At 37.4% G+C, this 24,935-nt stretch overlaps 4 protein-coding genes and 1 long non-coding RNA gene across 6 annotated transcripts; 2 read left to right on the top strand and 3 right to left on the bottom strand.

Annotated features, from left to right (window-relative positions):
• Positions 1–504: 504 nt before the first annotated feature.
• On the bottom strand, positions 505–3,744 carry LOC103407327 (cytochrome c oxidase assembly protein COX11, mitochondrial). 2 transcript variants are annotated; one of them, XR_011578513.1, is made up of 7 exons: positions 3,615–3,744; positions 3,017–3,353; positions 2,869–2,921; positions 2,448–2,520; positions 1,772–2,318; positions 953–1,649; positions 505–877 (listed from the first exon to the last, which is right to left on the bottom strand). XR_011578513.1 is itself a non-coding variant. In XM_008346259.4 (7 exons), the coding sequence occupies exons 1-7, from the start codon at positions 3,695–3,697 to the stop codon at positions 776–778; spliced, it is 834 nt and encodes a 277-aa protein (XP_008344481.2). In that variant the 5' UTR covers positions 3,698–3,744; the 3' UTR covers positions 505–775. The 2 variants fall into 2 exon arrangements, 1 of the variants encoding a protein (XP_008344481.2); XM_008346259.4 differs by having other exon boundaries at positions 953–1,033; positions 2,214–2,318.
• A 365-nt stretch (positions 3,745–4,109) lies between these two features.
• Positions 4,110–8,375, top strand: LOC103407326 (uncharacterized). Its single transcript, XM_008346256.4, has 11 exons — positions 4,110–4,252; positions 4,372–4,401; positions 4,524–4,571; positions 5,354–5,473; positions 5,625–5,770; positions 5,847–5,994; positions 6,178–6,261; positions 7,111–7,226; positions 7,332–7,390; positions 7,639–7,729; positions 7,875–8,375. The coding sequence occupies exons 1-11, from the start codon at positions 4,150–4,152 to the stop codon at positions 8,100–8,102; spliced, it is 1,173 nt and encodes a 390-aa protein (XP_008344478.2). The 5' UTR covers positions 4,110–4,149; the 3' UTR covers positions 8,103–8,375.
• A 1,021-nt stretch (positions 8,376–9,396) lies between these two features.
• Positions 9,397–12,762, top strand: LOC103407325 (receptor-like protein EIX2). The gene is made up of 2 exons (XM_008346255.4): positions 9,397–12,381; positions 12,514–12,762. Exon 1 carries the CDS (start codon positions 9,535–9,537, stop codon positions 12,373–12,375), a length of 2,841 nt encoding a protein of 946 aa, XP_008344477.2. The 5' UTR covers positions 9,397–9,534; the 3' UTR covers positions 12,376–12,381; positions 12,514–12,762.
• An 82-nt stretch (positions 12,763–12,844) lies between these two features.
• Positions 12,845–13,891, bottom strand: LOC139193942 (uncharacterized). Its single transcript, XR_011578512.1, has 2 exons — positions 13,624–13,891; positions 12,845–13,475 (listed from the first exon to the last, which is right to left on the bottom strand). It is a non-coding gene; the product is annotated as an uncharacterized lncRNA (long non-coding RNA).
• Positions 13,892–22,287: 8,396 nt separating this feature from the next.
• Positions 22,288–24,537, bottom strand: LOC103409456 (elongation factor 1-beta-like). The gene is made up of 4 exons (XM_029095395.2): positions 24,262–24,537; positions 23,808–24,105; positions 23,235–23,326; positions 22,288–23,078 (listed from the first exon to the last, which is right to left on the bottom strand). The coding sequence occupies exons 1-4, from the start codon at positions 24,345–24,347 to the stop codon at positions 22,493–22,495; spliced, it is 1,062 nt and encodes a 353-aa protein (XP_028951228.1). The 5' UTR covers positions 24,348–24,537; the 3' UTR covers positions 22,288–22,492.
• Positions 24,538–24,935: the final 398 nt, after the last annotated feature.

Below are 24,935 nucleotides of genomic sequence, written 5' to 3'. Positions count from 1 at the left end.
CTGTACTATACCACTTATGCTAATGCAAAAATAGGGCAAGCGAGGGCATTCCTCCTCCTCCTCATCGACGGATGGCCGTCATTGCCACCAAAGGCAATGCCATTTCTACGGCAAGTCCGGATTAGAGAGGTTAATATCAGTCATCGCTCCTCCAAAGTCGCGCATTCGAAAGATCCTTTTTACAAGGGAGACGAGACGAGACATCTCTTCATCAAGAGTTACAAGGATGGCACATTGTACAAGCAATACTTGTTAGATCGGGCCTCAGGTATCCCCCTTTCTAGGGGACCATACAAGCAATACTTGGGGAGGCGGGAATCGGATTAGGGACCTCGACTGCAGGTGTATGCTGTCGTGCAAATGTACCAACTTAAAGAGAACGAACAGGTATTAGTGGTAGCTATTCTCTGTATTCGACCTAAATATAACGCACAAATAGCTCATAAAACTAACAATATATTTGAAATGTGAGAAGAAACAAATGAATGTATAATCACTGTAGGGTATGTAAACCAAGACCTCTTCCTTTAAATCTTTTCATCCAAATAAACCGTCCTCGTTTGGTCGATGTCATGGAATTTCATGTCATAAATTGAAATCTGCTGAGGAAACATGATCTGCATTTAAATATGGAAAAGAATACACCAAATACTGATATATAATGATCTTTTTTGCCCTATTCTTCCTCGAACATTTCGAGTTTGATCGTTTCTATAACTTTATGCGAATCATGTTCGCGGTTATTGAAGTGGCAGACGGCAGACTGAGACCGTCTTTATTCCTCTGAAACCTTGAAAAATGTATAGGACAAAATTATGTTATTGATACCATCCATTCTCGGATCTGTTTCAAACTCAGGGTCGATATAAAAGAACACCTGCAAAATGTAACGTGTCTTTCAGTACAGCAATTTTGCTTCTAAGCAATTAGTAATTTAAAGCACACTACTTACAGGCATGTCAATCTGCTCCCCTGGAAGAAGCCGCTGCTCCTCAAAGCAAAAGCACTGTATTTTATTGAAGTAAACTGCAGCCTGGGAAAAGGAAACATTACATTATCAGAACCCAGACATTCTAATGTGAAGTGCATGAAACTCCTAGAAGCAGGCTTTTAAGTTGTCAGATCGGAAAGGTTATTGAAAAATGTAATACCAAAACAATAGGCATGATTTTGGAACCGAAATAAAGTGAATATACATTTACACTAGACGACTCCTAAATCACTTTGTACCAGCAAATATGCCACAATCTTATACAAACTTATAACCAAGCTGATGGGCTGCTAAGATGGGGTTTCTCGGGAATCAAACAAATACAACTGATATTACTGTAAGCATTAACAATCCCAAAAAGAAATTCCGGCAAAGCGTAGAGAAATCACCCTTGAGCACATCCCAACAATCTTGGAAAACTGTCATATGAAAACCATCTGGACCAGGTTCTCACTAGCCCCTACCAAAATCAAGCGCAACCCAACTAATTTCTTCCTCATGATTTCATAAGCTGTATATACGATGGAAACTGGCACAAACCCATGATCCCTTGGCTCGTCATAAGTGCAAATGATTTCATGAGATATTTCCCATGACTAGTCATTTTCCCCACACAAATCTGCTTTCAATTCTAAGGCCACATTGACACATATTATCACTTGATACTGCAACAATTTGTCAAGGCATCTTTCAAATGTTTCGTTAGGCTGGCATTGATTTCATAGTGTTTCTATTTGTTCCTTCACTATCCTCAGACCACTCTCTATGTCAAGAAATTACATCAATATAATAAACTATCTTCTGAAAGCCAAGAAAATGGAAACTTTCAATGCATTGTATAGATCTATCTCAAGCTCATCCAAAAAAACCATTTTGTGTTACCACCTGTCTCTGGTTGCAAACTGTTGTAATTTTCAGGAAATCGTAAAACGACAGCATAGTTCAACCTTCAGGTACCCTCTTATGACAGCATATTTCGACAGCTTAATTACCTCGAAGGTGCCATCTAAATTTAGTAAAGAAGCATAGAACATCAAACCTCTCAAGATAATCAACATCAGAAGTAAAAATAAGTGAACAATTCATTTCCATGAGATCTAGATAATCAAGGTTTACAGAACCCAATAAGAATAATAAATTGAGACACTGTTCATACTAGAGTCTAGAAATCCAATTCAAACAAACATGACAAGGCACTAAAAGATAGATTATCAAGCGGTACCTTCATAGGGGTAACATTATATGTGGAGACACCAACTATTGGAGTTGAACTTCGATTTTCAGCAGTATAGAAAGCAAGTGCACTTTCTCCAGGTCTGACCCTTACCTTCCAGAAATAAAGCAAGAAGGTTACGGTAAAGCACCAAAATTGTAGAGAGAGGCTTTTCGTTGAAAAAATGTTATGAAGATTAATTATGCATATACGAACAAATAAATATATTGTGAAAGGAAAAACCTCTCTTTGTGTAGGAATAAACTTCCATTGCATTCCATCAGCCACATCAGCATTGAACTGCACCACAATCTCCCTGCAAAAGGATGTCATATAGAAATCTAAATGCTGGCAAATTTATTCAACATAAGTCACAAAATTACACATCTTTGAGAACAACATCGTTCGGAAGATGAATCCACCAATTAAATTCCGACTCATGATTCTAGAATAAGAAACAAAGGTTTTCATAATTATTTTTTTGAAAGTGAGTGAAACTCGTGTGTAATTGGGATAGGGGTAGTAACCGAAAGAATTCATTTACGAATACTTTAGGCTTTGCAGGAGGGGAAAAAGCAACAACAAAGTGAAACTTAAGGATTTACTAATTTCATAAACATAAGAAGAGGACAAAGCTCGGTTACTTTAGAAGCAGAACGCGGACCTATTTGTGACTGTGCCATCCTTAGCATGCCGAGCAATCTTCTGTTCAACACTCTAAAGAAAGCAAAGGTGCAAACCACTGTTAAATCAAACAAATTCGGAATGAAAGAAACCAATATTACAGTCCCAAAAATCGAAAAGAATCAGACCTCACGGCGTTGGATAGTGCCTCCATACCCTGTAGCTTGGCAGAATCTTCTATAGAGAGGAACAGCTGCATAACTGGCTGCCACCATTGCAAAAACCAAACCCATCAAGTAGTAAAGCATCTTGCGCGATTTTCGTTGCGTGGCAGCCAGAGAAGAATAGGGTCTCTGGATCCTTCTCAACAGAGACTGAGAATTAAATGGTAAGAGTTGACTACAACACTTGTCGAACGAGCTTAACTCAAAGCGACGCCACATATTCTTACCACCATGGCTGAAATGCCTCTGATATGCACTAATGCTACTTCCACCTCCATTGAAATTACAATTGGGTATGCATCTGGATCATCAAATCAATGAAACAACAAAAGATTCAAACTTGATACATGGCATTCACACAAGTTACTTCTCCAACTGCAATTTTAATCCCGGAAGCAATTCCCGCACATTTTTTTCCCGGATTCTGCATATTGCTATTTAATCCTTGCCATTTAATTGAATAATCCAATCGAGACTCAAGGGACAGAAACAAACAGGGTCGTGCGGAACGAGAAAAATGGTGTAAGGAAATCATGTCCTTTTAAGCAATGGAGGTATTTACCTGGAGTGGAGAGTGAAAAGGCGGGAGCTGTTGAGGTAAGGTGAGAGGGGGAGAGCTCTCTTACAAACCCTAGACCATGACATGGTTGAAGAGAGCGAATTTCAATTGATATTCACCACTGGCAGCATCTCTGCAACCAAACAGACAGTAAGAAGACGATGACTCTGCAAAACCCTAATTTTGAAATTGGAGTTTTGCTTCAGCTCGCAGCAAAAATCGGAACAAAAAAAAAATTGAAAAAATCGAAGAAAAATGGCAGACCTGAAAATTGCCCAGAACCAGAACCGCCATTGAAATAGAAAGTTAATAAAAAGGAAATATTTTATACGTGTCGGGATATAACTGGTGTTTGGAAAGAAAGAATACAGACCTTGAACATTCACTTCCAACCTCCAACTCTCTCTCTCCGTCTCTTGCTGCGCCCCCGCCGCCGCACCCCAGACGTGCCAACCCCACCAACCACCTCCGCCGTGCTATTTTCTAGAAGAGTTCAAGCCTTATTTAGCTTCTCTTTGGCAGTGTGTTAGAGACGAAGATGAACAATCCAGCTCATGATTTTCATGAAGAAGAAGATGACCAGGGGGACATATTTCTTGATGAAGATGACATAATCCGCGAATCCGCTGTTGATGACGAAGGTCCTCATCCATCTCTATATATATATATATTTGTGTAAATGTATGTAATACATATGTATTAATATATTTTGTGTAAAGAATAACATGTAAAATTTTTGTTAATTTGTGGTGGATTGCAGATCTTCCTGATGCAGATGATCAAAGTGTTGGTATGCTTACTTCTCTAGAACCGATGTTGTCTCCGACACTAATGATTTTTGTTTTGTTTTTCCTCGTGAGTTAATTCCATTGATTTGGTATGGTATGTATGAATTTTTTATGGTGGTTTCAGATGAGCCTGATGACGATGACTCCGTGCACACGTTTACTGGCCATACGGGTAAGTGGCTCAGTTGTTGTGCTTCTTTCTGCATTTCAGCTGCTGTAGACATTATGGGTGTGTTTGAAAGTGCTTTTCAGTTGACTGGAAACACTTTTGATGAAAGTGCTTCTGGGACCATTCTTTAGTAAAAATGCAAGTGAATCCTGGAAAAACACTTCAAGTGCTTCCTGCAAAAAGCACATAAATGGTGCTTCCTGCAAAAAGCACTTCGAGTGAAACTCAACCGCAATAGAGGCAAAAAGTTAGAGCATTAGGCAGAAATGTTTTATGTTTTTGCATTTTTATTAACTTTCTATTGTGGAGGGATGTCAGAATCTTATATTGAAGGGATTTTCTTAAGGTGTGATTGTTGTAGACATCACTGAGATGAGATGCAAGGGTTAACATTTAGTTCACTGTCGAGTCGCATGGATTTTGGAACTTTAGATTATTCTGCCCCTCGATGGAGTTATTGACAGTTGCTTTCTTGTGCTAGGAATAGGAAATAAAATATATATGATATGTTACTGTTTATTTTATCTGCACATGGGTTGGTTAGGAAATAAATGTTGAGAATGAATTTCACATTGATGAGAAGAGAGACGTTGCATGTGCTTAAAGTAGTTGAGCTACCCCCCATTTTGCCTATTGGTTTTATGGTGGAACCTCAACTTCTTCAATAAAATCTGTATTAGCTTTGGCTTTAGCTTGATGCTTTTCCGCTTAACTTGGGCAATTCTATTTCTTGGATTAATTGAAGGTTTAGGGTGTCAACTATATTCCTTTCCTTTCTGGGACAGGTGAGCTTTACACAGTTGTCTGCAGCCCAACTGATCCTACTTTTGTTGCAACCGGTGGTGGAGATGACAGAGGGTTTCTTTGGAGAATTGGAGTAGGAGATTTTGCTTTTGAGCTCCAAGGTAGGTGTAAGAGAGAATATCTGCATACTTTACGTCCTCTTGTGGTTTTGGCTGAACCCAACTTTATATTAGAAACCTAGCTCAAAAGTACCAAACGATGTACTCATTGGATCTTATGCCCAAGTTTAACTTCATCTATGCTACTCTGCAGGTCATAAGGATTCTGTTTCTAGTTTATCATATAGTACTGATGGGAAGTTGCTTGCATCCGGAAGCTTAGATGGAACTATTCAAATTTGGGATGTAGCGTACGGAGTTGGAAAAATAACTCTTGAAGGTCCTGGAGGGGGCATTGAGGTAAAAAATTTAGGCTCTATTTCTTACTGTGATTATACTTTATTAGAAATTTAATATGAGCTTTGTGATTTCTCAGTGGGTCAGGTGGCATCCTAGGGGGCATCTGGTTCTGGCTGGTTCAGAGGACTGCACTGTGTGGATGTGGAATGCTGACAGTGGGTCCTATCTTAATATGTTTTCAGGCCATGGTAGTAACGTGAGCTGTGGTGATTTTACCCCTGATGGTAACTATTCTTCATCTTTGTACTTCTATCTGTCTGCTTCTCTCTCACTCCCTTCCTCTCTTTTTTTTTTTTGTAACCTGTTATCTTGCATTTAATTATTTAACTGATTCATAAAGCATTTTGATGTTTTTCTTAACTGTCGCCGTTGATTTATGTTTTCATGTCTTTTGCTGCTTGCTTAAGGTAAAACAATATGCACTGGTTCTGCTGATGCAACTTTGAGGATATGGAATCCAAAAAGTGGCGAAAACATTCATGTCATTCAAGGTATCTGTTCAAGCTGTCTTATAACTTTCCTATGTTGTTCCGCTGACAAGTTAGTTGAAGTTTTGGAGCAAAAGACAATATAGAAAAAAGGTAGCATGAAACCTTGATTGCTTTAACTTGTGAAAACACGAAGGAAGATATGAATATGCTTGATCTTTTTGCTTACTCTACCTGTGACCATTTGATGTTGCAATGTTTTGACTTCATTAAGAAGCTACCGATTCAGAACCATAATATGACAGAGCAGAGAACTCCTATACCAAACATTGATAAGGATGATGCTCAGATGTTTAGTTGTCATATATCCGAGAAGAATGATATTCGCATTCAGTATCTGAAATTTTGGCCAATATACACAATATCTTGGCGGAAATTTGAGTTTTTATGAGGTGTCAATACAGAAAATTGGGCTGAAGCTCTGTCTTTTCATCCTTTCACGAATTTGATTACCTATGATGAATTTCTTTTAATTTATATTTTCATCTTCGTTTCGATCAGTTACCTTACCTAAAGTACCCTTTTCTATCATGGTGCTAGTATCTATCATTCCTTATGTATCACGAGTTAATTCCTCTGCATCTGGGCATGCTAGTCCTGAGTTTTCAGCTTTTTTGCATAAACTGTGCAGACTAAATCTGTCATCTTCTACTGGTCTCAATATCTCATTTTTTTCTGATGCTAATGAGTTGTGCCATGTTTATCTTGCTAAAAGTTGGTAAGGTTAACAGGAAGTGAAGACTGAACTGATGTTGTTTCTGATATCCAGCAGTTTTGTCTATTTGAAACTTGTGGCAAAAACGGTATTTGCTTGTCCTCTTATTGAAAACTTTGACTTTCTCTGTCTTCTAGGTCACCCATACCATACTGCTGGATTAACATGTTTGGCAATAAGCTCTGATTCAACTCTAGCTTATACTGGTGCTGAAGATGGTTCTATCCGTATCGTCAACATAACTACCGGAAAGGTATGATGTAATTTTGTTACACTACGATTCCTAGTTGGTTAGTTCCTTGGTTTCACATCTAGAATTATCAGGCTTTTAATAGAATTCCTTTTTCCCCATCAACAGGTTGTTAATTCCCTGGCTTCACATTCAGATTCTGTCGAATGCATCGGGCTTGCACCAAGGTACATCCCAGCCTCTCGGACATTCAGATTGAACTGTAATTAATTATGATAGACTGCTGCAATTTTGGATTGATAAAAAGCTATTACGTGTTGACTTCTCACCCCCATCGTTTCCCGCCTTCATCCTAAATACGAAAGCATGTACAAGGAAACTTTGTGTTGTATATATCTTTGCAATTGCAATCAATGTGACTCTAAAGCATGTAGTAATCTTTCACTATACTCATAAATTAAATTGGGTATGGCAGCTCCCCTTGGGCCGCAACAGGAGGTATGGATAAGAAGCTTGTTATCTGGGACTTGCCTTCTTCATCGGCCCGTGCTACATGTGAACATGAGGTCTGTTGGAGTTTCTTCTTGTATAATGTGTACCTTTTCGGTTCTAACATTCCGAGTTGTTACGAGCATGTTTGCTTCCAGCCAGTATCATTGTAGATTTTAAATTGCTGCAACTGTCTAATGGAAAAATCTTATTTGTTGGCAGGATGGAGTGACATGCTTGACATGGCTTGGTCAATCAAATTACCTAGCAACAGGTTGTGGGGATGGAAAGGTTCGAGTCTGGGACAGTCGCTCTGGGGATTGTGTTAGAACCTTCAGCGGCCACACCGAAACCATTCAGTCTCTTTCCGTTTCTGCCAACCAAGAGTTTCTTGTTTCAGTATCTACTGACGGAACTGCCCGAGTTTTTGAGATTGCAGAATATAAGTGAGCAAAATATCCTACATAGTTTTGTAACAAGTACGGTCTTAGAGTTGTGCATTACTTACTTAAGAGAGTCTAGGCACCCAATCTTAATCTTCCCAATGCCTAGTGATTTATCGAGGTGGTGGCTAACCGTATAGTGCCTAGGCGGGGATTTTTAGAACAATAGTTTTAGCGGTTCGATTCAATTTCAACAACTTCTAGATATTCTATTTTCATCTTGGATATTCATTTCATATCCTTCACTATCACTACTATGTACTATTGAAGAATTTTGTCATTTTGTTACCGTTTCCTTTAGAATTTGTCTTTCAATTCTATGGCTTGAAAATTGTGGCATCATCGGTTTTTTTACAAACAATTCCTATCACAGTTAGTACTACAGATCAGTGATATTTTTTTTTACTTGTAAGTTAAAAATATTAAATTCAAATCTTGTAAAATTGTGTGTTTGATACAATATTTACTTTTATATTGTAATATACATATCAGTGCAAAAAATAAAATCAAAATGAAAACAATTTTCCACCGAAAAGAGAAGTCAGTCTAGTAGAAAAGCAAGCAATAATATTAACCTTGATGCATTCCCACGCATCGACTCTTTTTCCTACACCAATTTCCGCAAGTCCTATCAGTCATTGATTCTTTCTTCCTACACCAATTTCCACAAGTCCCATGAGTCGTGAAAAAGTGAGCAATAATGCACTCCCACGCATTGGTTATTGTTTCTTGTACCAAATTTCCACAAGTCTAGTCAACGATTAATTTCCCCAATTCAACGAAATTCCTATTTACACCGAAAGAAACAAGAAAACGAAAAAACACGGTTTTGAGTAACTATATCACTGGACCCTGCCTGCCTTTGAGTCCTAGTACGTGAAATATTTATGCCGAAGGCTAAGGCAAATACATTTAACAATTTTAAACACAAAACATCAATGTTATTAGTACTACGATTTAGTGTTATTCTCTTTACTTATAAGAAGGAAGTTTTATGTTCTATTAACGTCAAAAGCTAATGTAGATAATATCGTTTATTAAAAAAAAAATAGAAAAAAAAAATCACTAAGTCAAGTTAATACATTTCTATTTGTTGGAAATATTGATTTTGTTCGTCAGTTGTTGCCTTAGCTGGTAATTTACTTGACTGTGAACATTTCTTTGTAGCGTAATTAAGACGAAATGATAAACGAAATGAAAAAACATAACTCATATTCAATCGAAACAAAAACAGTGAAAACGCGTCAAATACAAGTATGCAAGTAATAGTATAATACATTTTGATTTGGTTTATTATTTAACCAGACATTGTTCTTACAGACGATTTCAAACTTAATTTTCCGAACCAACATTTATTCACAGCCAACAAATTACACTGTCAGGGGTTTTTCCATACCACACTGAGTCCTGACCATTTGAACCACCCTAGCTGAACTAAGATGGAGGGTGACAGAATCAGGTGCTTGAACAAACTCCTCCGTGCTTTAATTCTGGTGCTAACTTTACTACAATATGTCAACCCTTCCCTTTCCCTTGGATTCAAAAATATTTCTTCAGGAGGAGTGATGAGGTGCATTGAGAGGGAAAGAGAAGCACTCCTTGCTTTCAAACAGGGTCTCGTGGATCACTACAATATCCTCTCTTCATGGGGAAGAGAAGTCCACAAGCAAGATTGTTGCACATGGGTAGGCATCCACTGCAGCAACCGAACCAACCATGTTACTCAACTTAATCTTGGATGGTCTTCTTCGCCTGAAGCTTACTCACAGTCACTTCAACAGAAAAGACACCCGCAGAATATCACTTATGGTTTTCAAGGTAAGATGATGAGTCCTAAACTGATTGAGTTGCATCATTTGAAATATTTGGACCTTTCGTGGATTAACTTCAATGGGACCCGACATCCAGATTTCATTGGTTCTCTTTCCAATTTAAGACACCTCGATCTCTCTTTTGCCTCTTTTGGTGGTCGATTTCCAAGTCAAGTTGGAAACCTTACCCACTTGCAATATCTTGATCTCAGCTTCAATTACTTTGCTAACGTAGAAAATCTCAATTCATGGCTACCTCATCTTTCTTCTTTAACATATCTGGACCTGAGTTGGAACAATCTCAGTAATGCTCCCGACTGGCTGGAAATGGTTAGTAAGCTCCCAAAACTTACAAACTTAACATTATATCAATGTGGTCTTCCTTCTCCTGCAATTCATTCCACTACTCTTTTCAACATGAATTCTTCAAAATATCTTACTCATGTTGATCTCCGTTTCAACCGACTCACATCTTCCATATTTGTATGGTTATCCAAAACCAATGCCAGCCTTGTTCATCTTGATCTCTCTTCTAACCAAATTGAAGGAGGGATTCCACAATCTTTTTCCAAGTTATGTAATCTGCAAATATTGGACCTCTCTGGCAACAATCTGAGTGGACAGCTTTCCAGGTTGGTTCAAATATTAATGTCTACATGTCCTGATCGGAACTCATTGGAGATTCTAAGCCTTTCAAGCAATCATCTTTCTGGATCAATTCCTAATCTCACAAAATATTCATCATTGAAAGAATTACTTCTCTGTCACAATCAATTAAGTGGAACAATACCTGAAAGCATTGGGCAAATGCCTAATCTGGAGTGTATAGACCTGAGTATGAATGCTCTGGAAGGTGTGGTTTCGGAAATTCATTTCTCTAAACTCTCCAGATTAAAGTCCTTGGCTTTGTCCTCTAACTTGCTAGCTTTAAACTTCCATTCCGATTGGATTCCTCCTTTTCAATTGGACCATATATGTTTGAGGTCTTGCAAATTGGGTCCATATTTTCCCAAATGGCTTCGAACTCAGAATGAGTATGCATACCTCGATATTTCTAACGCTGAAATTGTGGATATCCTTCCAAGCTGGTTTTGGGGTATGACTCGTAACGTGACATATATCAATCTTTCCAATAACCAGATTGGAGAAATGTTTGCAAATTTGACAGTGGATTTCGTATATCACCCCAAAATACAGCTGAGTTCGAACCAAATTGAAGGTCCAATTCCCTCAACTCTATCACGTGCGTCATGTTTGGATCTCTCTAATAATAAAATTTCGGGGTCGATTTCTATCTTGTGTGAAGCATACAATGGATTATTGTTTCTTAATCTCTCGAGCAACAATCTCTCTGGAGAACTTCCAGAATGCTTGACACATTTGGACAATCTAGTCATGCTTGATTTGAGTTACAATGCTTTTTCCGGGAAAATTCCATCCACAGTAGGCTCACTATATCAAATGAAAACGTTGAAATTAAGAAGCAATAGATTTGTTGGGGAGTTTCCTTCATCCTTCAAGAACTGCACCAATTTACAGGTTATTGATGTTGGATACAATAAATTATCAGGATGGGTACCAAAATGGTTAGGGATTAGCCTTCAGAAATTGGTTATCCTGATGCTTTCCTCTAATAACTTCAACGGAAGCATGCCGTCTGAACTATGCCGTCTTACAAACATTCAAAACTTGGATGTGTCTAACAACAACATCTCTGGAACAATACCAAAATGCCTCAACGATTTGACTGTTCTGGCACAAAAAGGAAATTCATCTCCGATTCTTCAACATTTGTACCAAAGAGATGATTTTTTTGATGGCGTTGGTTATATGGATGATGCAACATTCATATGGAAGGGAAGAATGCACTCGTATAGAAACACTTTGGGACTTGTGAAGAGAATTGATTTCTCGAGCAATAGATTAACGGGGGAGATTCCAAGTGAAATCACGGATCTTGTTGGGTTAGTTTCTTTAAACCTATCAAGAAACGGATTGACAGGTGAGTTACCTGCAAAGATTGGAAAGTTGCAATCATTGGATGCACTTGATTTGTCAAGAAACCAGATACAAGGCAGAATTCCAACAAACCTTGCTCAGATATATGGTCTTAGTGTCTTGGACTTGTCATACAACAACTTTATTGGCAAAATTCCAACAGGCACTCAGCTCCAAAGTTTTGATCCCTCTGATTATGCTGGAAATCCCCAGCTGTGCGGACCTCCACTTCCAAAGATGTGTGATGATCAACAGGAAACTCCGATCTCGAGCAACGAAGAAGAAAAGGATGAGCTTATAACATGGGGATTTTACGTCAGCATGGCACTTGGCTTTATTGTTGGATTTTGGGGATTTTGTGGCAGTCTGATTTTTATCAGGCCATGGAGATACTCGTACTTCAGGTTCTTGAATATCTTGAATGATTGGTTTTATGTGAGGGTGATTTTGATCAAGCGGCGCTTCAATTAAGCAATGGTATGTAAATGTGATTTATTTTTCTTTCTTAAATTAAGCGATATGACTGTATCTCTTCGTAAAGTCTTTCTGATTAATTTGGTTGTGTTCTTCAAAACTTAATTATGCATGCTTGTTTATTTTTATTTTCAGCGCTTTCTGAGACAACACAAAAGGGTTCACTTCACTGGAACAGCTTCACGGGCCTTATCTGTTTTAAGTTTTCAAGTATTGAGTTGTCATAATAAAGAACTTTACTTCTAAATGTCCTTGGCAGATGATTTGTTAGTGTTAATTGTTTGTAAGAAGTTTATGTTTATGTTTACTTTATCAAGACCTTTCTGCAGTATATGTTTTGAATCATGATATTTACTAAAGAAATTTAGTTAATTCTGGATTGCATATGATTGTTTTATTTGTTGTAAATTTTAGTTCAAGGGATTGGTTGCAATCTTGTGCATATGTCTATCAATGATCAGACGACGATCAACAAACTAATTATTATTATTTTTTCATCAGAAATAATACACCAGGAACCCTATATGCTTTCTGTACACAAATTACAAGCTTCTGAATGACATCCTTCCTACCAGTGTTTTTTACGACTTTCTATTTTTTTTCTTTCCATTTTGTCAAAGAAATTTATATACTCGAATCATTTGACTCACGGGAAATCAATTCAAATAAAACAATTCAAATACAACACATATACTGCTGGTAAATGACAAAATCTAAACCGTGGAAATGATGAAGCTTTGGCTCCAGTGGTTTTAAACCTTATGATCGATCGAAGGATACATGAGCTCAGAGCCAAACCGAGAGAAGTGGCAAACTAGGCACCTGGTCGAGCGGCCTAGATTTTCACTTCTGTCCAGCTGCTTTGCTCCTTTTGGACTCAAGCATAGTACCTCCTTAAGTGCTGCTTACGCTTCAATGTCCATTCCAAGAGCCGAAAGGGCAACAGCCTAAGATAACATGCAATGGGCCAAACTGGGGAAACTACTTGTGCTTGCATTGCATCGTTTGTAGCTTCCTGAGGCTTTCTCACTCATGAGATAAGACAAACCATGGCGGGCAAAAATTGTTGGAGAAACCATCGTTCCAACACCAATGAACTGAAAGCAAAATAGAACTGTCAGCAACGATAAAAAAATTGCAGAAAAAGCAGCAATGAAGGATTTACTAATTTTTCTTTTCTTTCAGTTTTGTTGTTTTTATTGGTCATGCAAGTAGAGTTACTAAGTTTCAGATACTCTAAGGTACCTTAAACTACCGATTTTGTTCCTTCAGTTCTTCCAATCATGAATTAGAAGATTAAATGTAACGATCGTATTCTGACTGGAAATCTAACGCCAAACAAAATTCCGTACGAAGCTGCGTTTAGTAATTTATTTTAACAGGTCAGATAAAGAACATCCTATTGAAGGCCAAATTCGGATATCGGTAGGAACATGAAAGCAACTCTTATCAAACCTCTACTCAGAATTTCCCACAAGTATCATAATAAGAACCTTACCTGTGAATAACACTCAATTATGGTTCTGAAGTCCTAGTGCTTAAAAGCAGAATCCCCACATTTCTTTGAATCTAATGATGTAGGATTTGTGACCAAGTGGACAACAAGCCAAAATACCTTTCGGCTAAAAAAATAGAATAAGGAAAAGGGGGACATCATTATGATGTCTAGCCCTTGATTTGTGGCTTTTACAAAGGCAAATAATATGTGGCATTGATGAGTGCAGCCGAAAGGGAGAAGAGGAGAGAGAGAAGGCGGGGCCTTTTGTTTATATTAAGGCATTTGGTTATGTCTTTGGATGTGGGGGGAGCGGCAGATGAGAGAAACCAGGGAGAGCATTCGGCTCTCCCATTTGAATATGAGCTGCTCCTTCCCACCATTTGTAATAATCTCATTTTGTTAGTAATCACTCAATCAAAGATATTGGTGCTACTTGTGTAGCTTTTGGGAGAGAAGGATTTTGATATGTGTTTCTTCTTCTCCATTTGTTTCTTAGTTTGAGTGAGAACTATTGGTTGTATGTGGGATTTGGGTTTGAGAGTTAAAACTCTATTTGTAATCTCCTTTTGATATTAGTGGAATTTCCTCGCCGTCTCGGAACTGGATGTAGGCTTACGCCGAACCAGTATAAATCCTTGTGTCTTTTGGATTATTTGTCTTGTCATATTTTGTCGTTGTAGCTTATTGGTTTCATATTTGACGCTTCCGCACAACAAGTGGTATCAGAGCTCCGGGTTTCGACTTGGAGGCTTTGTACTAGTTTGTCTATGAAATCTTCGAATGACGGTGAAATATGTTTTTTTGAAAAAATTCGACAGGAGGAATGACTTTGGCATTTGGTCAATTGGAGATGCAGGTGTAGTGTACTGCTTTTGGTGGGTTTTCCGTTGGTCATCGTTGCACTGGAGGTGTTTGTGGGCTATTGTCGACGAGTTGAGTGGAAAGGAGAAAAAGTAGAAGCTGTTGAGAATTGAAAAGAAAATGTTGGTTCCTTTTCTTTTGGCATTTGGTTTGGCAGAAGGACATCATGATGACAAATGATGTTGTTGGTTGGAAGAAAAGGGAAAAAAGGCTAAGGCTAAGTTTTCTTTTCTTTGGCATTTTTTCAACGGCAGAAATTTTTGGTTGTTTTTTCACTCTCATTGGTTGCCTTTGGAGCAAGTTGCTGGAAACATTGGAGGAGTTTGTGAGGGCCAATTTGTTGAGTTCTGCAAAGTTTGGATAGTGAGACACCACACTATTTTGGAGACACCACATGCACTGCAGAACATTTGTGTGGAACCCTCTTGTAGAAGGCAAGTTATATGCTTTCTAACTTTGTTTGGTCTACAGACATTTGGTTGGATTTGTTTGCCACTGCTATTTGGTCTGTTGGTCTCCATCATCTGCAATTAGTTTTCTTGAAGACTTCAGTTGAGGTATGGTTTTGGATCTCCTGCTAATTATTTGAATTTGAAATTTTGGTTGTCCTGTTGGTGCTCATGTGATGATGGTAAACTTGAGAGAAAAGGCATATTTTTGTATGTGGTATGTGAGACTTTGTTGCCAAATTTGTAATCAGTTTGACTTGGAGAATGTGCCATGCTATGTGAATGAGTCTATTGGTGCAGTTTCAGACCATGGTGTTTGTGAGCAGGTGGAGTTCGTTGTATGTCCAACTTTGGTATGGTGTGCTTGATCTTTTGTCAGTGATATTGAAGAAATTCAGTTCTTTGTTTGAATCACTTTTGTTTTGATCAAGGCACTTATGGTTTGCAAATTTGGAGAAGACGGTAGAGAAATGCTCTACTTTTGTTGGCTTTGGTAAAATTTGAGTCGAGGTGGAGATCATTATGAGTACCGAAAGTTTGGAGAATTTGATTTAGTTTCCGTTGTCTTTAGTTTGTACTTTGGGTGCTTATGGTGATTGTTGATTCGATTCTCTGTGATGCTTTCGGAACTTGGTCAAGGTGGAGATTGTTGGATTTGTGACCAAGTGGACAACAAGCCAAAATACCTTTCGGCTAATAAAATAGAATAAGGAGAAGGGGGACATCATTATGATGTCTAGCCCTTGATTTGTGGCTTTTACAAAGGCAAATAATATGTGGCATTGATGAGTGCAGCCGAAAGGGAGAAGATGAGAGAGAGAAGGCGGGGCCTTTTGTTTATATTAAGGCATTTGGTTATGTCTTTGGATGTGAGGGGAGAGGCAGATGAGAGAAACCAGGGAGAGCATTCGGCTCTCCCATTTGAATATGAGCTGCTCCTTCCCACCATTTGTAATAATCTCATTTTGTTAGTAATCACTCAATCAAAGATATTGGTGCTACTTGTGTAGCTTTTGGGAGAGAAGGATTTTGATATGTGTTTCTTCTTCTCCATTTGTTTCTTAGTTTGAGTGAGAACTATTGGTTGTATGTGGGATTTGGGTTTGAGAGTTAAAACTCTATTTGTAATCTCCTTTTGATATTAGTGGAATTTCCTCGCCGTCTCGGAACTGGATGTAGGCTTACGCCGAACCAGTATAAATCCTTGTGTCTTTTGGATTATTTGTCTTGTCATATTTTGCCGTTGTAGCTTATTGGTTTCATATTTGACGCTTCCGCACAACAAATGATTCCTGCATTTGGTCAGTTCAAGCTGCAGTGGAACGTAACTATTGAGAAGGCTAAATATATATACAACACAACTTATTAGATACTTCTACATTAATTAAACAAAAATACGACCTCATTTGTCAATCCATCGTCTTTATAGCCGATATTCTCAAAGATCTCATGTATAGCAGTCAAATCCCTTCCTGAGCAGGCTTCACTGAGTGGTGAAGGAGAAGACCAGGAGGTACCATGTGGGATACAAGGTACAAGGTTCAGTATTAATACAAATAATGAATCGGTTGATAGTTAGATACGAGCTTACACAAATAGCTCAGATTGAGTCCAATGAAAAGAAGATAACATATGAATATATTGCTTACAAGACTGCCCCAATATATAGATCTAGAAACAATTGTGTGAAGATTTTAAACAGCCAAACTATGCTCCCCGGGTAAAGTTGATAAAACCAATGTTGTATTTTAATATAAAATATTTTCATGGGTGTCACTTTGAGCACACAAAACCTAAGAAAACATGTTATCATTTGTTGCAGCAATGTGATCGTCATCGTGTAAATCTTATCATATCTAGGATATCTTTTAAATTGGATTTTATCCTATTAGAGTTGTAGTCCTATTAGGTAAAGATTACATTCCCTACTACTATAAATAATTTTACCTTCCCTAGTACTATAAATATAAATAAAAGCACAATGCAATGTGATAATACACACCCCACAATTACATATCTCTCTTCCTATATCACATTTTCTCCAACTTTTTACAATCGCAACTTTGGCTTCGTCGTAAACAGTCAAATCTAAATGGTAGAAAGATCGCTTTGGGAGTCTTGAGCAATCAAATACCAAAACATTTGTAATTACAAAGTGGTAACTACACAAGCCGAGAAACCTACCCAAAATCTCACTCACATTGTCATTTTGCTAAAAAGACGTGAACAAAATCGACGAAAAGCGAAAACAAAATATACCCAACTAGCAGTTACACAACCCAAAATTTGTGAGCTCAAATTGCACACATGAGAAATTAAATTGTGAACCCAAAGAATAATTTTTCATGTTCTCGCTGTTAGGCAGCAGTGAAAGTGGCCACCATGGTCGTCCGTCCTCACCAGTCTTTCGGCCTTTGAGTTAATCGTGATGCTTTTGCTTTTGCTTGAGCTTGGATTCTCTGGAAAGAAAACGGGTTTAAAGATGGAGACTTTTGTGGAAAATGATCCTCTCTGGATTCATTTTGTGGGGATCTTAAGGATCTTCAATCTGTTTATCGTATATCGTGCAGTTAGTTTTCGTCAGATATTATTTGTGTTTAATTTTAAATAAAAAAATTAAATAATTTCTAACCACACGTTATACGATGAACTGCTAAGATGTGGAAAATCCTTAGGATTCTCATCAAGTGGATCCGGATGGAATCCAACATGGGTTTTAGTGACAGTGATTAAGTGAGGGTTTATGTACATCACTTTTAAGCACACCTGACAACTTTCATCATGTTTGTTCTTATTAAATACATTTTTAAAAATTTGAGGATTGTTATTAGCTATTCAAAATTCTCACTATACCCTCCAAACTTCTATATTTTGAAAGAAAAGTACATTTGTAAGTAGAGCCGCAACTCGAGCAAATTGGGCAGGTTATATGGTCAACCCAACCTTTCTAATTCGGGTTTGGGTTGGGTTCGGTTTCATAGGGATTTATTCGGGTTCGGGTTTGCCCAATTTTATCAAATTTAATCTTCTAACACATTACTTTATAACATAAATCTCAAATTTTGAACCAAGTAATGCAAAACTATTTAAAATTCAATTTTACACATCACCATCCCTAAAAATAATAAACCAAATAGCGTGGGACGCATTTCTAAAGTTTCAACCATGCAAAGTTAAAATTAAATGACAAGACAATACTAATGTTTTAACCAAAAGAAACGTAAAAGCAACACTATTGTTCATTGTTCAAATGAAAAGCAAACAACAAATTTCAGGTATAGCCATCCCAAACTTGTATCTAGCGTTTATAATACGAAGTGAGATAGGTAATATATGCATGAGCAATTTGGGTTAAAAATTTGATTGGGTTTGGGTTGATATGGACGAGCAAAGCATCAACCCAACCCAATAAGGGTGGGTTCGAAAGACCGAAAACTGAAAAGAACCGAACTTAACATCGAATCGAAATCGAAATAAACCAAACCGAAGAAAAATCAAACTGAATTAAAAATATCAAACCGAACCGGATTATATTGATTCGGTTTTTATTTCAAGAGTTCGGAAACCGAACTAAACCGAATCGAATTTTAAACCCATTTAAACAAGTTTTATAATACTTAACTAACCCTTACTAACTAATACATTACACTGTGTACATGTGCAATTAGTTTAAGGATTTGTTATTGTTTTTTTATTGCCGACTGCTTAAAGATGAAATGGATTTTGGCCGGAGCCAATTGCATAACTAATACATGGTATGAAATGGATTCTATGTTAATTTCCCATTGCATATAATTATTTAAATTGTTTTATCATTTTTGGTACTGAAATATATGCATCTTCCCTTATTTTTGGTAATGGAATAAATATGCATCTGCCCTCCCTTTGAAGCTTCAACAATGCATACATTAGTGATATAGTGTACCAAGCAACGGTGATAGACTTATTGAAAAAATATATAAAATAAAAAAAATAAAAAAATAAAAAAAAATAAAAACCAAACTGAATCTAAATTGAACCGACAAAAACCAACCTAAGTCAAACTGAACTAAAAAAATGAAAGAAAAATCGAACCGAATAGAAACTTCGGTTCGGTTTTCGGCTTAGGTAAAAAAACCGAACAGAAATGAACCGAACCCGCTCTTACAACCTAATAAATAATCGGCTTGAGGTCAGGTTGGGTTTGAGCAAGTTTTTACTTCATTCTAACCTCTCGATCGGGTTGGGCATGAGCGAATTTGGGTTGACCCAACCCATGTTGCACCCCTACTTACGAATAATGCAAAATAAAATTTTCGGAGTGCTAGTTCTCAAAATTTTTTATGACAAACTTGGGATGAAAATACATTTAGGAGCAAAATAAAGCCACTCAAAAAGGGGGATTTTCTTTAAATCCTTGATATTAATCTTTTAGCACAAAATCGAAAAATGTTTGAAGAGCCACTTTTTTTCTTTCAAACCTCCTCATCCTTGCATTTTAATTTAGAAAAAAAAATCAAAAAAATCATTTCTCTCCCACTTTTCTCCTTTTCATATTATTTTTTTTTAACTTTTATATTTGAATCTAGTAAATTATAAAATAAAGAAAAAGCCCATTTTGCTTCAAATTCCATTCTGTGCTTTCTTCCCCTCCCAACAATGAAAAACCGTGAGGTGAGGTTTCAAGATAGCTTCCATGGCTATGTGCTCAATTATCCACTATCAAGACTTAGTTTTTCCACTAGGGTTCATGTGGTGGATCAATTCTCGTGTTTAAATTTAGGTACGTTTGAGATCATAGTTTGAAGCTTTTGAACAGTTTGGACGGGAGGAGGCACGCGCCGGGCTTAGCTTTTTTTGTCTTTTTGTTTTTATATTTTTATTTTCTTGTCTTTATCATTAAATAAAGTTATTAGATGGTTTAATTTGATTAAAATGCAAAATTTTAAAATTCCTTTTATTAGTTTTTCTTTTTAAAAAAAAAATTAGTGACGTTACCAAAAAAAAAAGGGAATTTTAATAAAAAATTTCGATATTGTTCACTTTAATAAAAACCCGCATTTTTACACTAAAAAGTCAATTATAGTACTATTCAATTTACCTTTTATTTTGTCCTTATCATTAAAACTCAAAGTTTTCAAACCCTTTTTATTAATTTTCCTTAAAAAAAAAAATTTGACTCTCGTTCTTTAGACCAGCCTGCGCTTGACCACTATGTACCTCACCTCTCGAAGTCGAAGGTCTAAAGAGTAAACAAGAGCGATGGCGATTGATACCATCCCTTCAAATCAGAGTTGTTAAGCTTTCATCAATTAGTCTAATTAATCAAATGGAACCTGCCATTTTTCCAAACACAAACTCGAACTTGGTTCTAAAACTGTAAAATAAATGGAAATAAATAAAATCTAAATATAAAAAGGCAAATTGGCACCAGGATGCATATAAATTATTCACAGTAATTAATTAAAGAATTAAGGCAAGATGTACATATATATAACAGTATCAAGCGAAATGTACTTGGTTGCGCTTTGAAACGCTCCCATTAGACAAAATGACAAGAAGCCATAATTTTCCTTGGTATTTGCATGTTGATTGGAGCAATTGCTTGTGGCAGATTAGGCATATGCATGTTTTCGTTTCCCATATTTTTCGCAAGGGCAATTGTGTAGCCGATGTCTTAGCTAACTTTGGTGTAGATCACGATGCATATTACTGGTGGTCCAATGTTCATTCATGTGCAACGTTTGCTTATAGTCATGACTTTTCTGCTTCTACCAGCTATTGTTTCAAATGATTTTTATCATATGTTTTCTTTGTAATTGGGGTTCCCTTATCGTGTTACTTGCTATGTTATTTCCATCAATGAGGTTTGGCTTTATGTCCTCCTCATTTGTATTTCTATTTTTATCTTAATAAGATTATGGGGTTGATTAAAAAAAATAAAAAAAAAAGAGAACAAGAAGCCATCACCTAAACCCGAGTTCTTGGCTAAGGACTCTGGTAAAGAACCTCGGAATTGGTCATTGGTAGAAGAACCCGAACCGAGCGGCCTCGCCGGGCAGCCATACTCATATAACAGTACTTGTCAAAAGATGCAAATGTTCCAAAAAGGCAAATTTTGCACTTACCTTCTCAAAGATGCAATACTTCTCAGACAATATAGTTTGAGCCCCAAATTGTTGCAAAAACAACAGAAATAAACACCATGTAGAACACAAGAAACTCGGTTTGGTGACGTGACTTCTACGCAATTTTTTTGGTTCATGGGTTTTCATACAGTTTGCATCTATCAGAGAGCAGAAAACAAAATAAGGAAAACTTGCCAGCTTCCTATCGACTTTGCACAATGAAGTTGAAAAGTAGAGCTAAGCAGGAAAACTCACTAAAATATATATGATAAACTCACTACGACAGAAAATACAAGCTCGTTGCATTCTGGTACCAAAATAATTATTCCAGAGACGCTGGACAGATGCAGTCTGTTAGAGAACAAACATGCACCATCACTTTCGAATCAAGCACCCAGCAATTGACTAGAACATGGTCGGAAGGCACATTATGAACAGGGTAATAAATGAAACATCACACAAGAAATTACACGAATGAACTCTAAAGTATGACAGCACCACAACGTTAAAAACAAGACTTTCGAGAATAATCACTAATAACAAGTACAAGAGCGGGAAAGAGAGAGCGAGTGAGAGGGGAAAGAACGAATGAAATTATTGACTACGCAGAGAAGAGATATACATCACTAGCCAACAGACATAATGACCTAATATACTTGAAACATTATCCACAAAACCTAGTTAATATTTAACTTAACACTTGGAGTAACAGCAAGTACTTCCACCCTTAACAATCATGACTTGGAAAGCGATCAAAGAAACAATTCGCAAAAAATGACCGAACTTGATGCATATATCCCATAATTTTCCCAGGCAATTCACAAATTCCATTTAATTAGACAACGGATTTATTCATCCAAACAGAGTGAAACTAAATACAAAGGAGCAGACCTGACTTCCAACTTCGTCTTGATTGGATAAACAATCGATTGAAAAGTAAAAAAAGTTCGAGCAATTATCCACCAAGAAGTAAAATTTAGATAGAAATTAAGCATTCATGTTAAAACCCCCCACATTAATGGTAAAATTTCGGCATTACAAAAGTCAAAATAGCACAAGCCAACAACTTGAAACACTTAAGTAAATCCATATATCATCATGTAAAGATCAAAAGTAGATTGACTTGCGAAAATTGTACCACAAATCCAAGTCGAACAAGTAATTATGATAACGAAGAGTAGTGCACCGCAGTAGTAGACTTAAATTTTGTTGAAGGCAACAATGTCACAGCTCTGAATATACTCATTGCGGGGCTCGGCGGTAAGCTGCTCTTCGATGAGGTCATCGACGGAAACAAGGTCATCGACAATGGTGAGCATGATCTGCAACTTCTTGATCCCGTAACCAACAGCAACCAATTTCGATGCGCCCCAGAAGAGACCCTCCTTCTCGACACTCCGAACAGCCTCCTCGAGCTTCTTCATGTCAGTCTCATCATCCCAAGGCTTGACATCCAAAAGAACAGAGGATTTCCCACTCTCCTTCTTCTTGGTAGAAGCCTTTTTGGCTGCCGCCATCTCCGCCTCGGCCTTCTTGTCCTCCTCGGTTTCATCTCCAAAAAGGTCCAAATCGTCATCGGCATCGCCTCCAGCAGCGGCAGATGGAGCAGGAGCAGCAGACTCGGCCTTGCCGCTGCTGACTCTCACTCCGGCAGCCTTGCCGGGGAAGTTTGCAGCGAGTTGGGCTGAAACGCCGTCGTACCACTTGCTCACATTGGCAACGGAACCGGCGGGCTTTTCCAGCACAGCGGCGTACACCTTGATATCATCCAAAGTCAGCTTGTCTCTGTGATTGGGATGATAAGTGAATTATTCATCAATTTTTTAAATTTAATTATACCAAAAACCAAAAATAAAGTAAAATCCAAGCGGAAAAAAAAAATATATATATATATTATATCGAACAGAATAAAAAAAGTAAGAAGAAAGAAGAAATTGTTACCCGGAGATGTAAGATTTTCCGGCGAGGAACTCGTCGAGGGACTTGAGACCGGCCTCGGTGTAGAGATCTGAGAAGGTGATGGCCATGGCGATCTGCGAGAGAGTTGGAGAGAGGCGGCTAAAGACAGAAGTTGGGTAGAACGAGAACAAGAGTGGAGTGAATTATTATAGCCGGCTATTTATATTATCATTGCGCTGGGAAAAACCCTAGATGAATATTTTCTAAGATTTTTCATGTGATTCTACCATTCTAAAATGTCCTATTTTCGACTAGTATAAATTGGAAAGAGTTTTTCTTCAGATTTTTTTCTTCAAAGTTCGGAGATCAAATGATCTGGATCTTTAAAATTTGATCTAACAGTTAAAAACAGAGAAATCAATATAAAAGCTATAATATCTTTTGACCGTTAGATTAAATTTTAAAGGTTTGGATCACTTGATCTCTGGGTTTTTGAGGGAAATATTCGGAGAGGATCTATTTCCGTATAAATATATCATTTTAGGGTTCATCCTTAGTAACATAATTTACAAACTTACTATGTTACTTAGTTTTAATATTGCTTACTAACTTAACTGTCAAAGAAGCCTTTTTGGCTGCCGCCATCTCCGCCTCGGCCTTCTTGTCCTCCTCGGTTTCATCTCCAAAAAGGTCCAAATCGTCATCGGCATCGCCTCCAGCAGCGGCAGATGGAGCAGGAGCAGCAGACTCGGCCTTGCCGCTGCTGACTCTCACTCCGGCAGCCTTGCCGGGGAAGTTTGCAGCGAGTTGGGCTGAAACGCCGTCGTACCACTTGCTCACATTGGCAAAGGAACCGGCGGGCTTTTCCAGCACAGCGGCGTACACCTTGATATCATCCAAAGTCAGCTTGTCTCTGAGATTGGGATGATAAGTGAATTATTCGTCAATTTTTTTAATTTAATTATACCAAAAACCAAAAATAAAGTAAAATCCAAGCGGAAAAAAAAAATATATATATATATTATATCGAACAGAATAAAAAAAGTAAGAAGAAAGAAGAAATTGTTACCCGGAGATGTAAGATTTTCCGGCGAGGAACTCGTCGAGGGACTTGAGACCGGCCTCGGTGTAGAGATCTGAGAAGGTGATGGCCATGGCGATCTGCGAGAGAGTTGGAGAGAGGCGGCTAGAGACAGAAGTTGGGTAGAACGAGAACAAGAGTGAAGTGAATTATTATAGCCGACTATTTATATTATCATTTGGCTGGGAAAAACCCTAGATGAGTACGAGTATGAATATTTTCTAAGATTTTTCATGTGATTCTACCATTCTAAAATGTCCTATTTTCGACTAGTATAAATTGGAAAGAGTTTTTCTCCGGATCTTTTTCTTCAAAGTTCAGGATCAAGTGATCCGGACCTTTAAATTTTGATTTAACGGTTAAAAATAGAGAAGTTAGTAAAAAAATTTAAAAACTATAATATTTTTTTTGCCATTGGATCAAATTTTAAAGGTCTGGATCACTTGATCCCTGAGTTTTTGAGGGAAATATCCGGAGAGAATCTATTTTCGTAGAAATATATCATTTTAGAGTTCATCTTTAGTAACACAATTTACAAACTTATCATGTTACCTACTTTTAATATTACTTACTAACTTAACTGTCAAAGAACCTTTGATTGGCCTTTGGATTTAGCATACTCACAATTGTTTGTTCTGTTATAGATAAACAAATTTCAGTAT

Source organism: Malus domestica, chromosome 02 (assembly GCF_042453785.1).
Source record: "Malus domestica chromosome 02, GDT2T_hap1".
Lineage (NCBI taxonomy): Eukaryota > Viridiplantae > Streptophyta > Magnoliopsida > Rosales > Rosaceae > Malus > Malus domestica.
This window is presented reverse-complemented; position numbering and strand designations above follow the sequence as displayed.

Coding starts and splice junctions, on each gene's coding strand:
- LOC103407327 (XM_008346259.4), bottom strand. CDS start 3,697: ATGTCATGGTCTAGGGTTTGTAAGAGAGCTCTCCCCCTCTCACCTTAC. Junction 3,354..3,614: donor CTTTTCACTCTCCACTCCAG/GTAAATACCTCC, acceptor TTGATGATCCAG/ATGCATACCCAATTGTAATT. Junction 2,922..3,016: donor GCACTATCCAACGCCGTGAG/GTCTGATTCTTT, acceptor TGCTTTCTTTAG/AGTGTTGAACAGAAGATTGC.
- LOC103407326 (XM_008346256.4), top strand. CDS start 4,150: ATGAACAATCCAGCTCATGATTTTCATGAAGAAGAAGATGACCAGGGG. Junction 5,474..5,624: donor TTTTGCTTTTGAGCTCCAAG/GTAGGTGTAAGA, acceptor GCTACTCTGCAG/GTCATAAGGATTCTGTTTCT. Junction 7,391..7,638: donor TGCATCGGGCTTGCACCAAG/GTACATCCCAGC, acceptor TGGGTATGGCAG/CTCCCCTTGGGCCGCAACAG.
- LOC103407325 (XM_008346255.4), top strand. CDS start 9,535: ATGGAGGGTGACAGAATCAGGTGCTTGAACAAACTCCTCCGTGCTTTA.
- LOC103409456 (XM_029095395.2), bottom strand. CDS start 24,347: ATGGCCATCACCTTCTCAGATCTCTACACCGAGGCCGGTCTCAAGTCC. Junction 24,106..24,261: donor GGAAAATCTTACATCTCCGG/GTAACAATTTCT, acceptor TCCCAATCTCAG/AGACAAGCTGACTTTGGATG. Junction 23,327..23,807: donor CCAAAAAGGCTTCTTTGACA/GTTAAGTTAGTA, acceptor ACTCTCTCGCAG/ATCGCCATGGCCATCACCTT.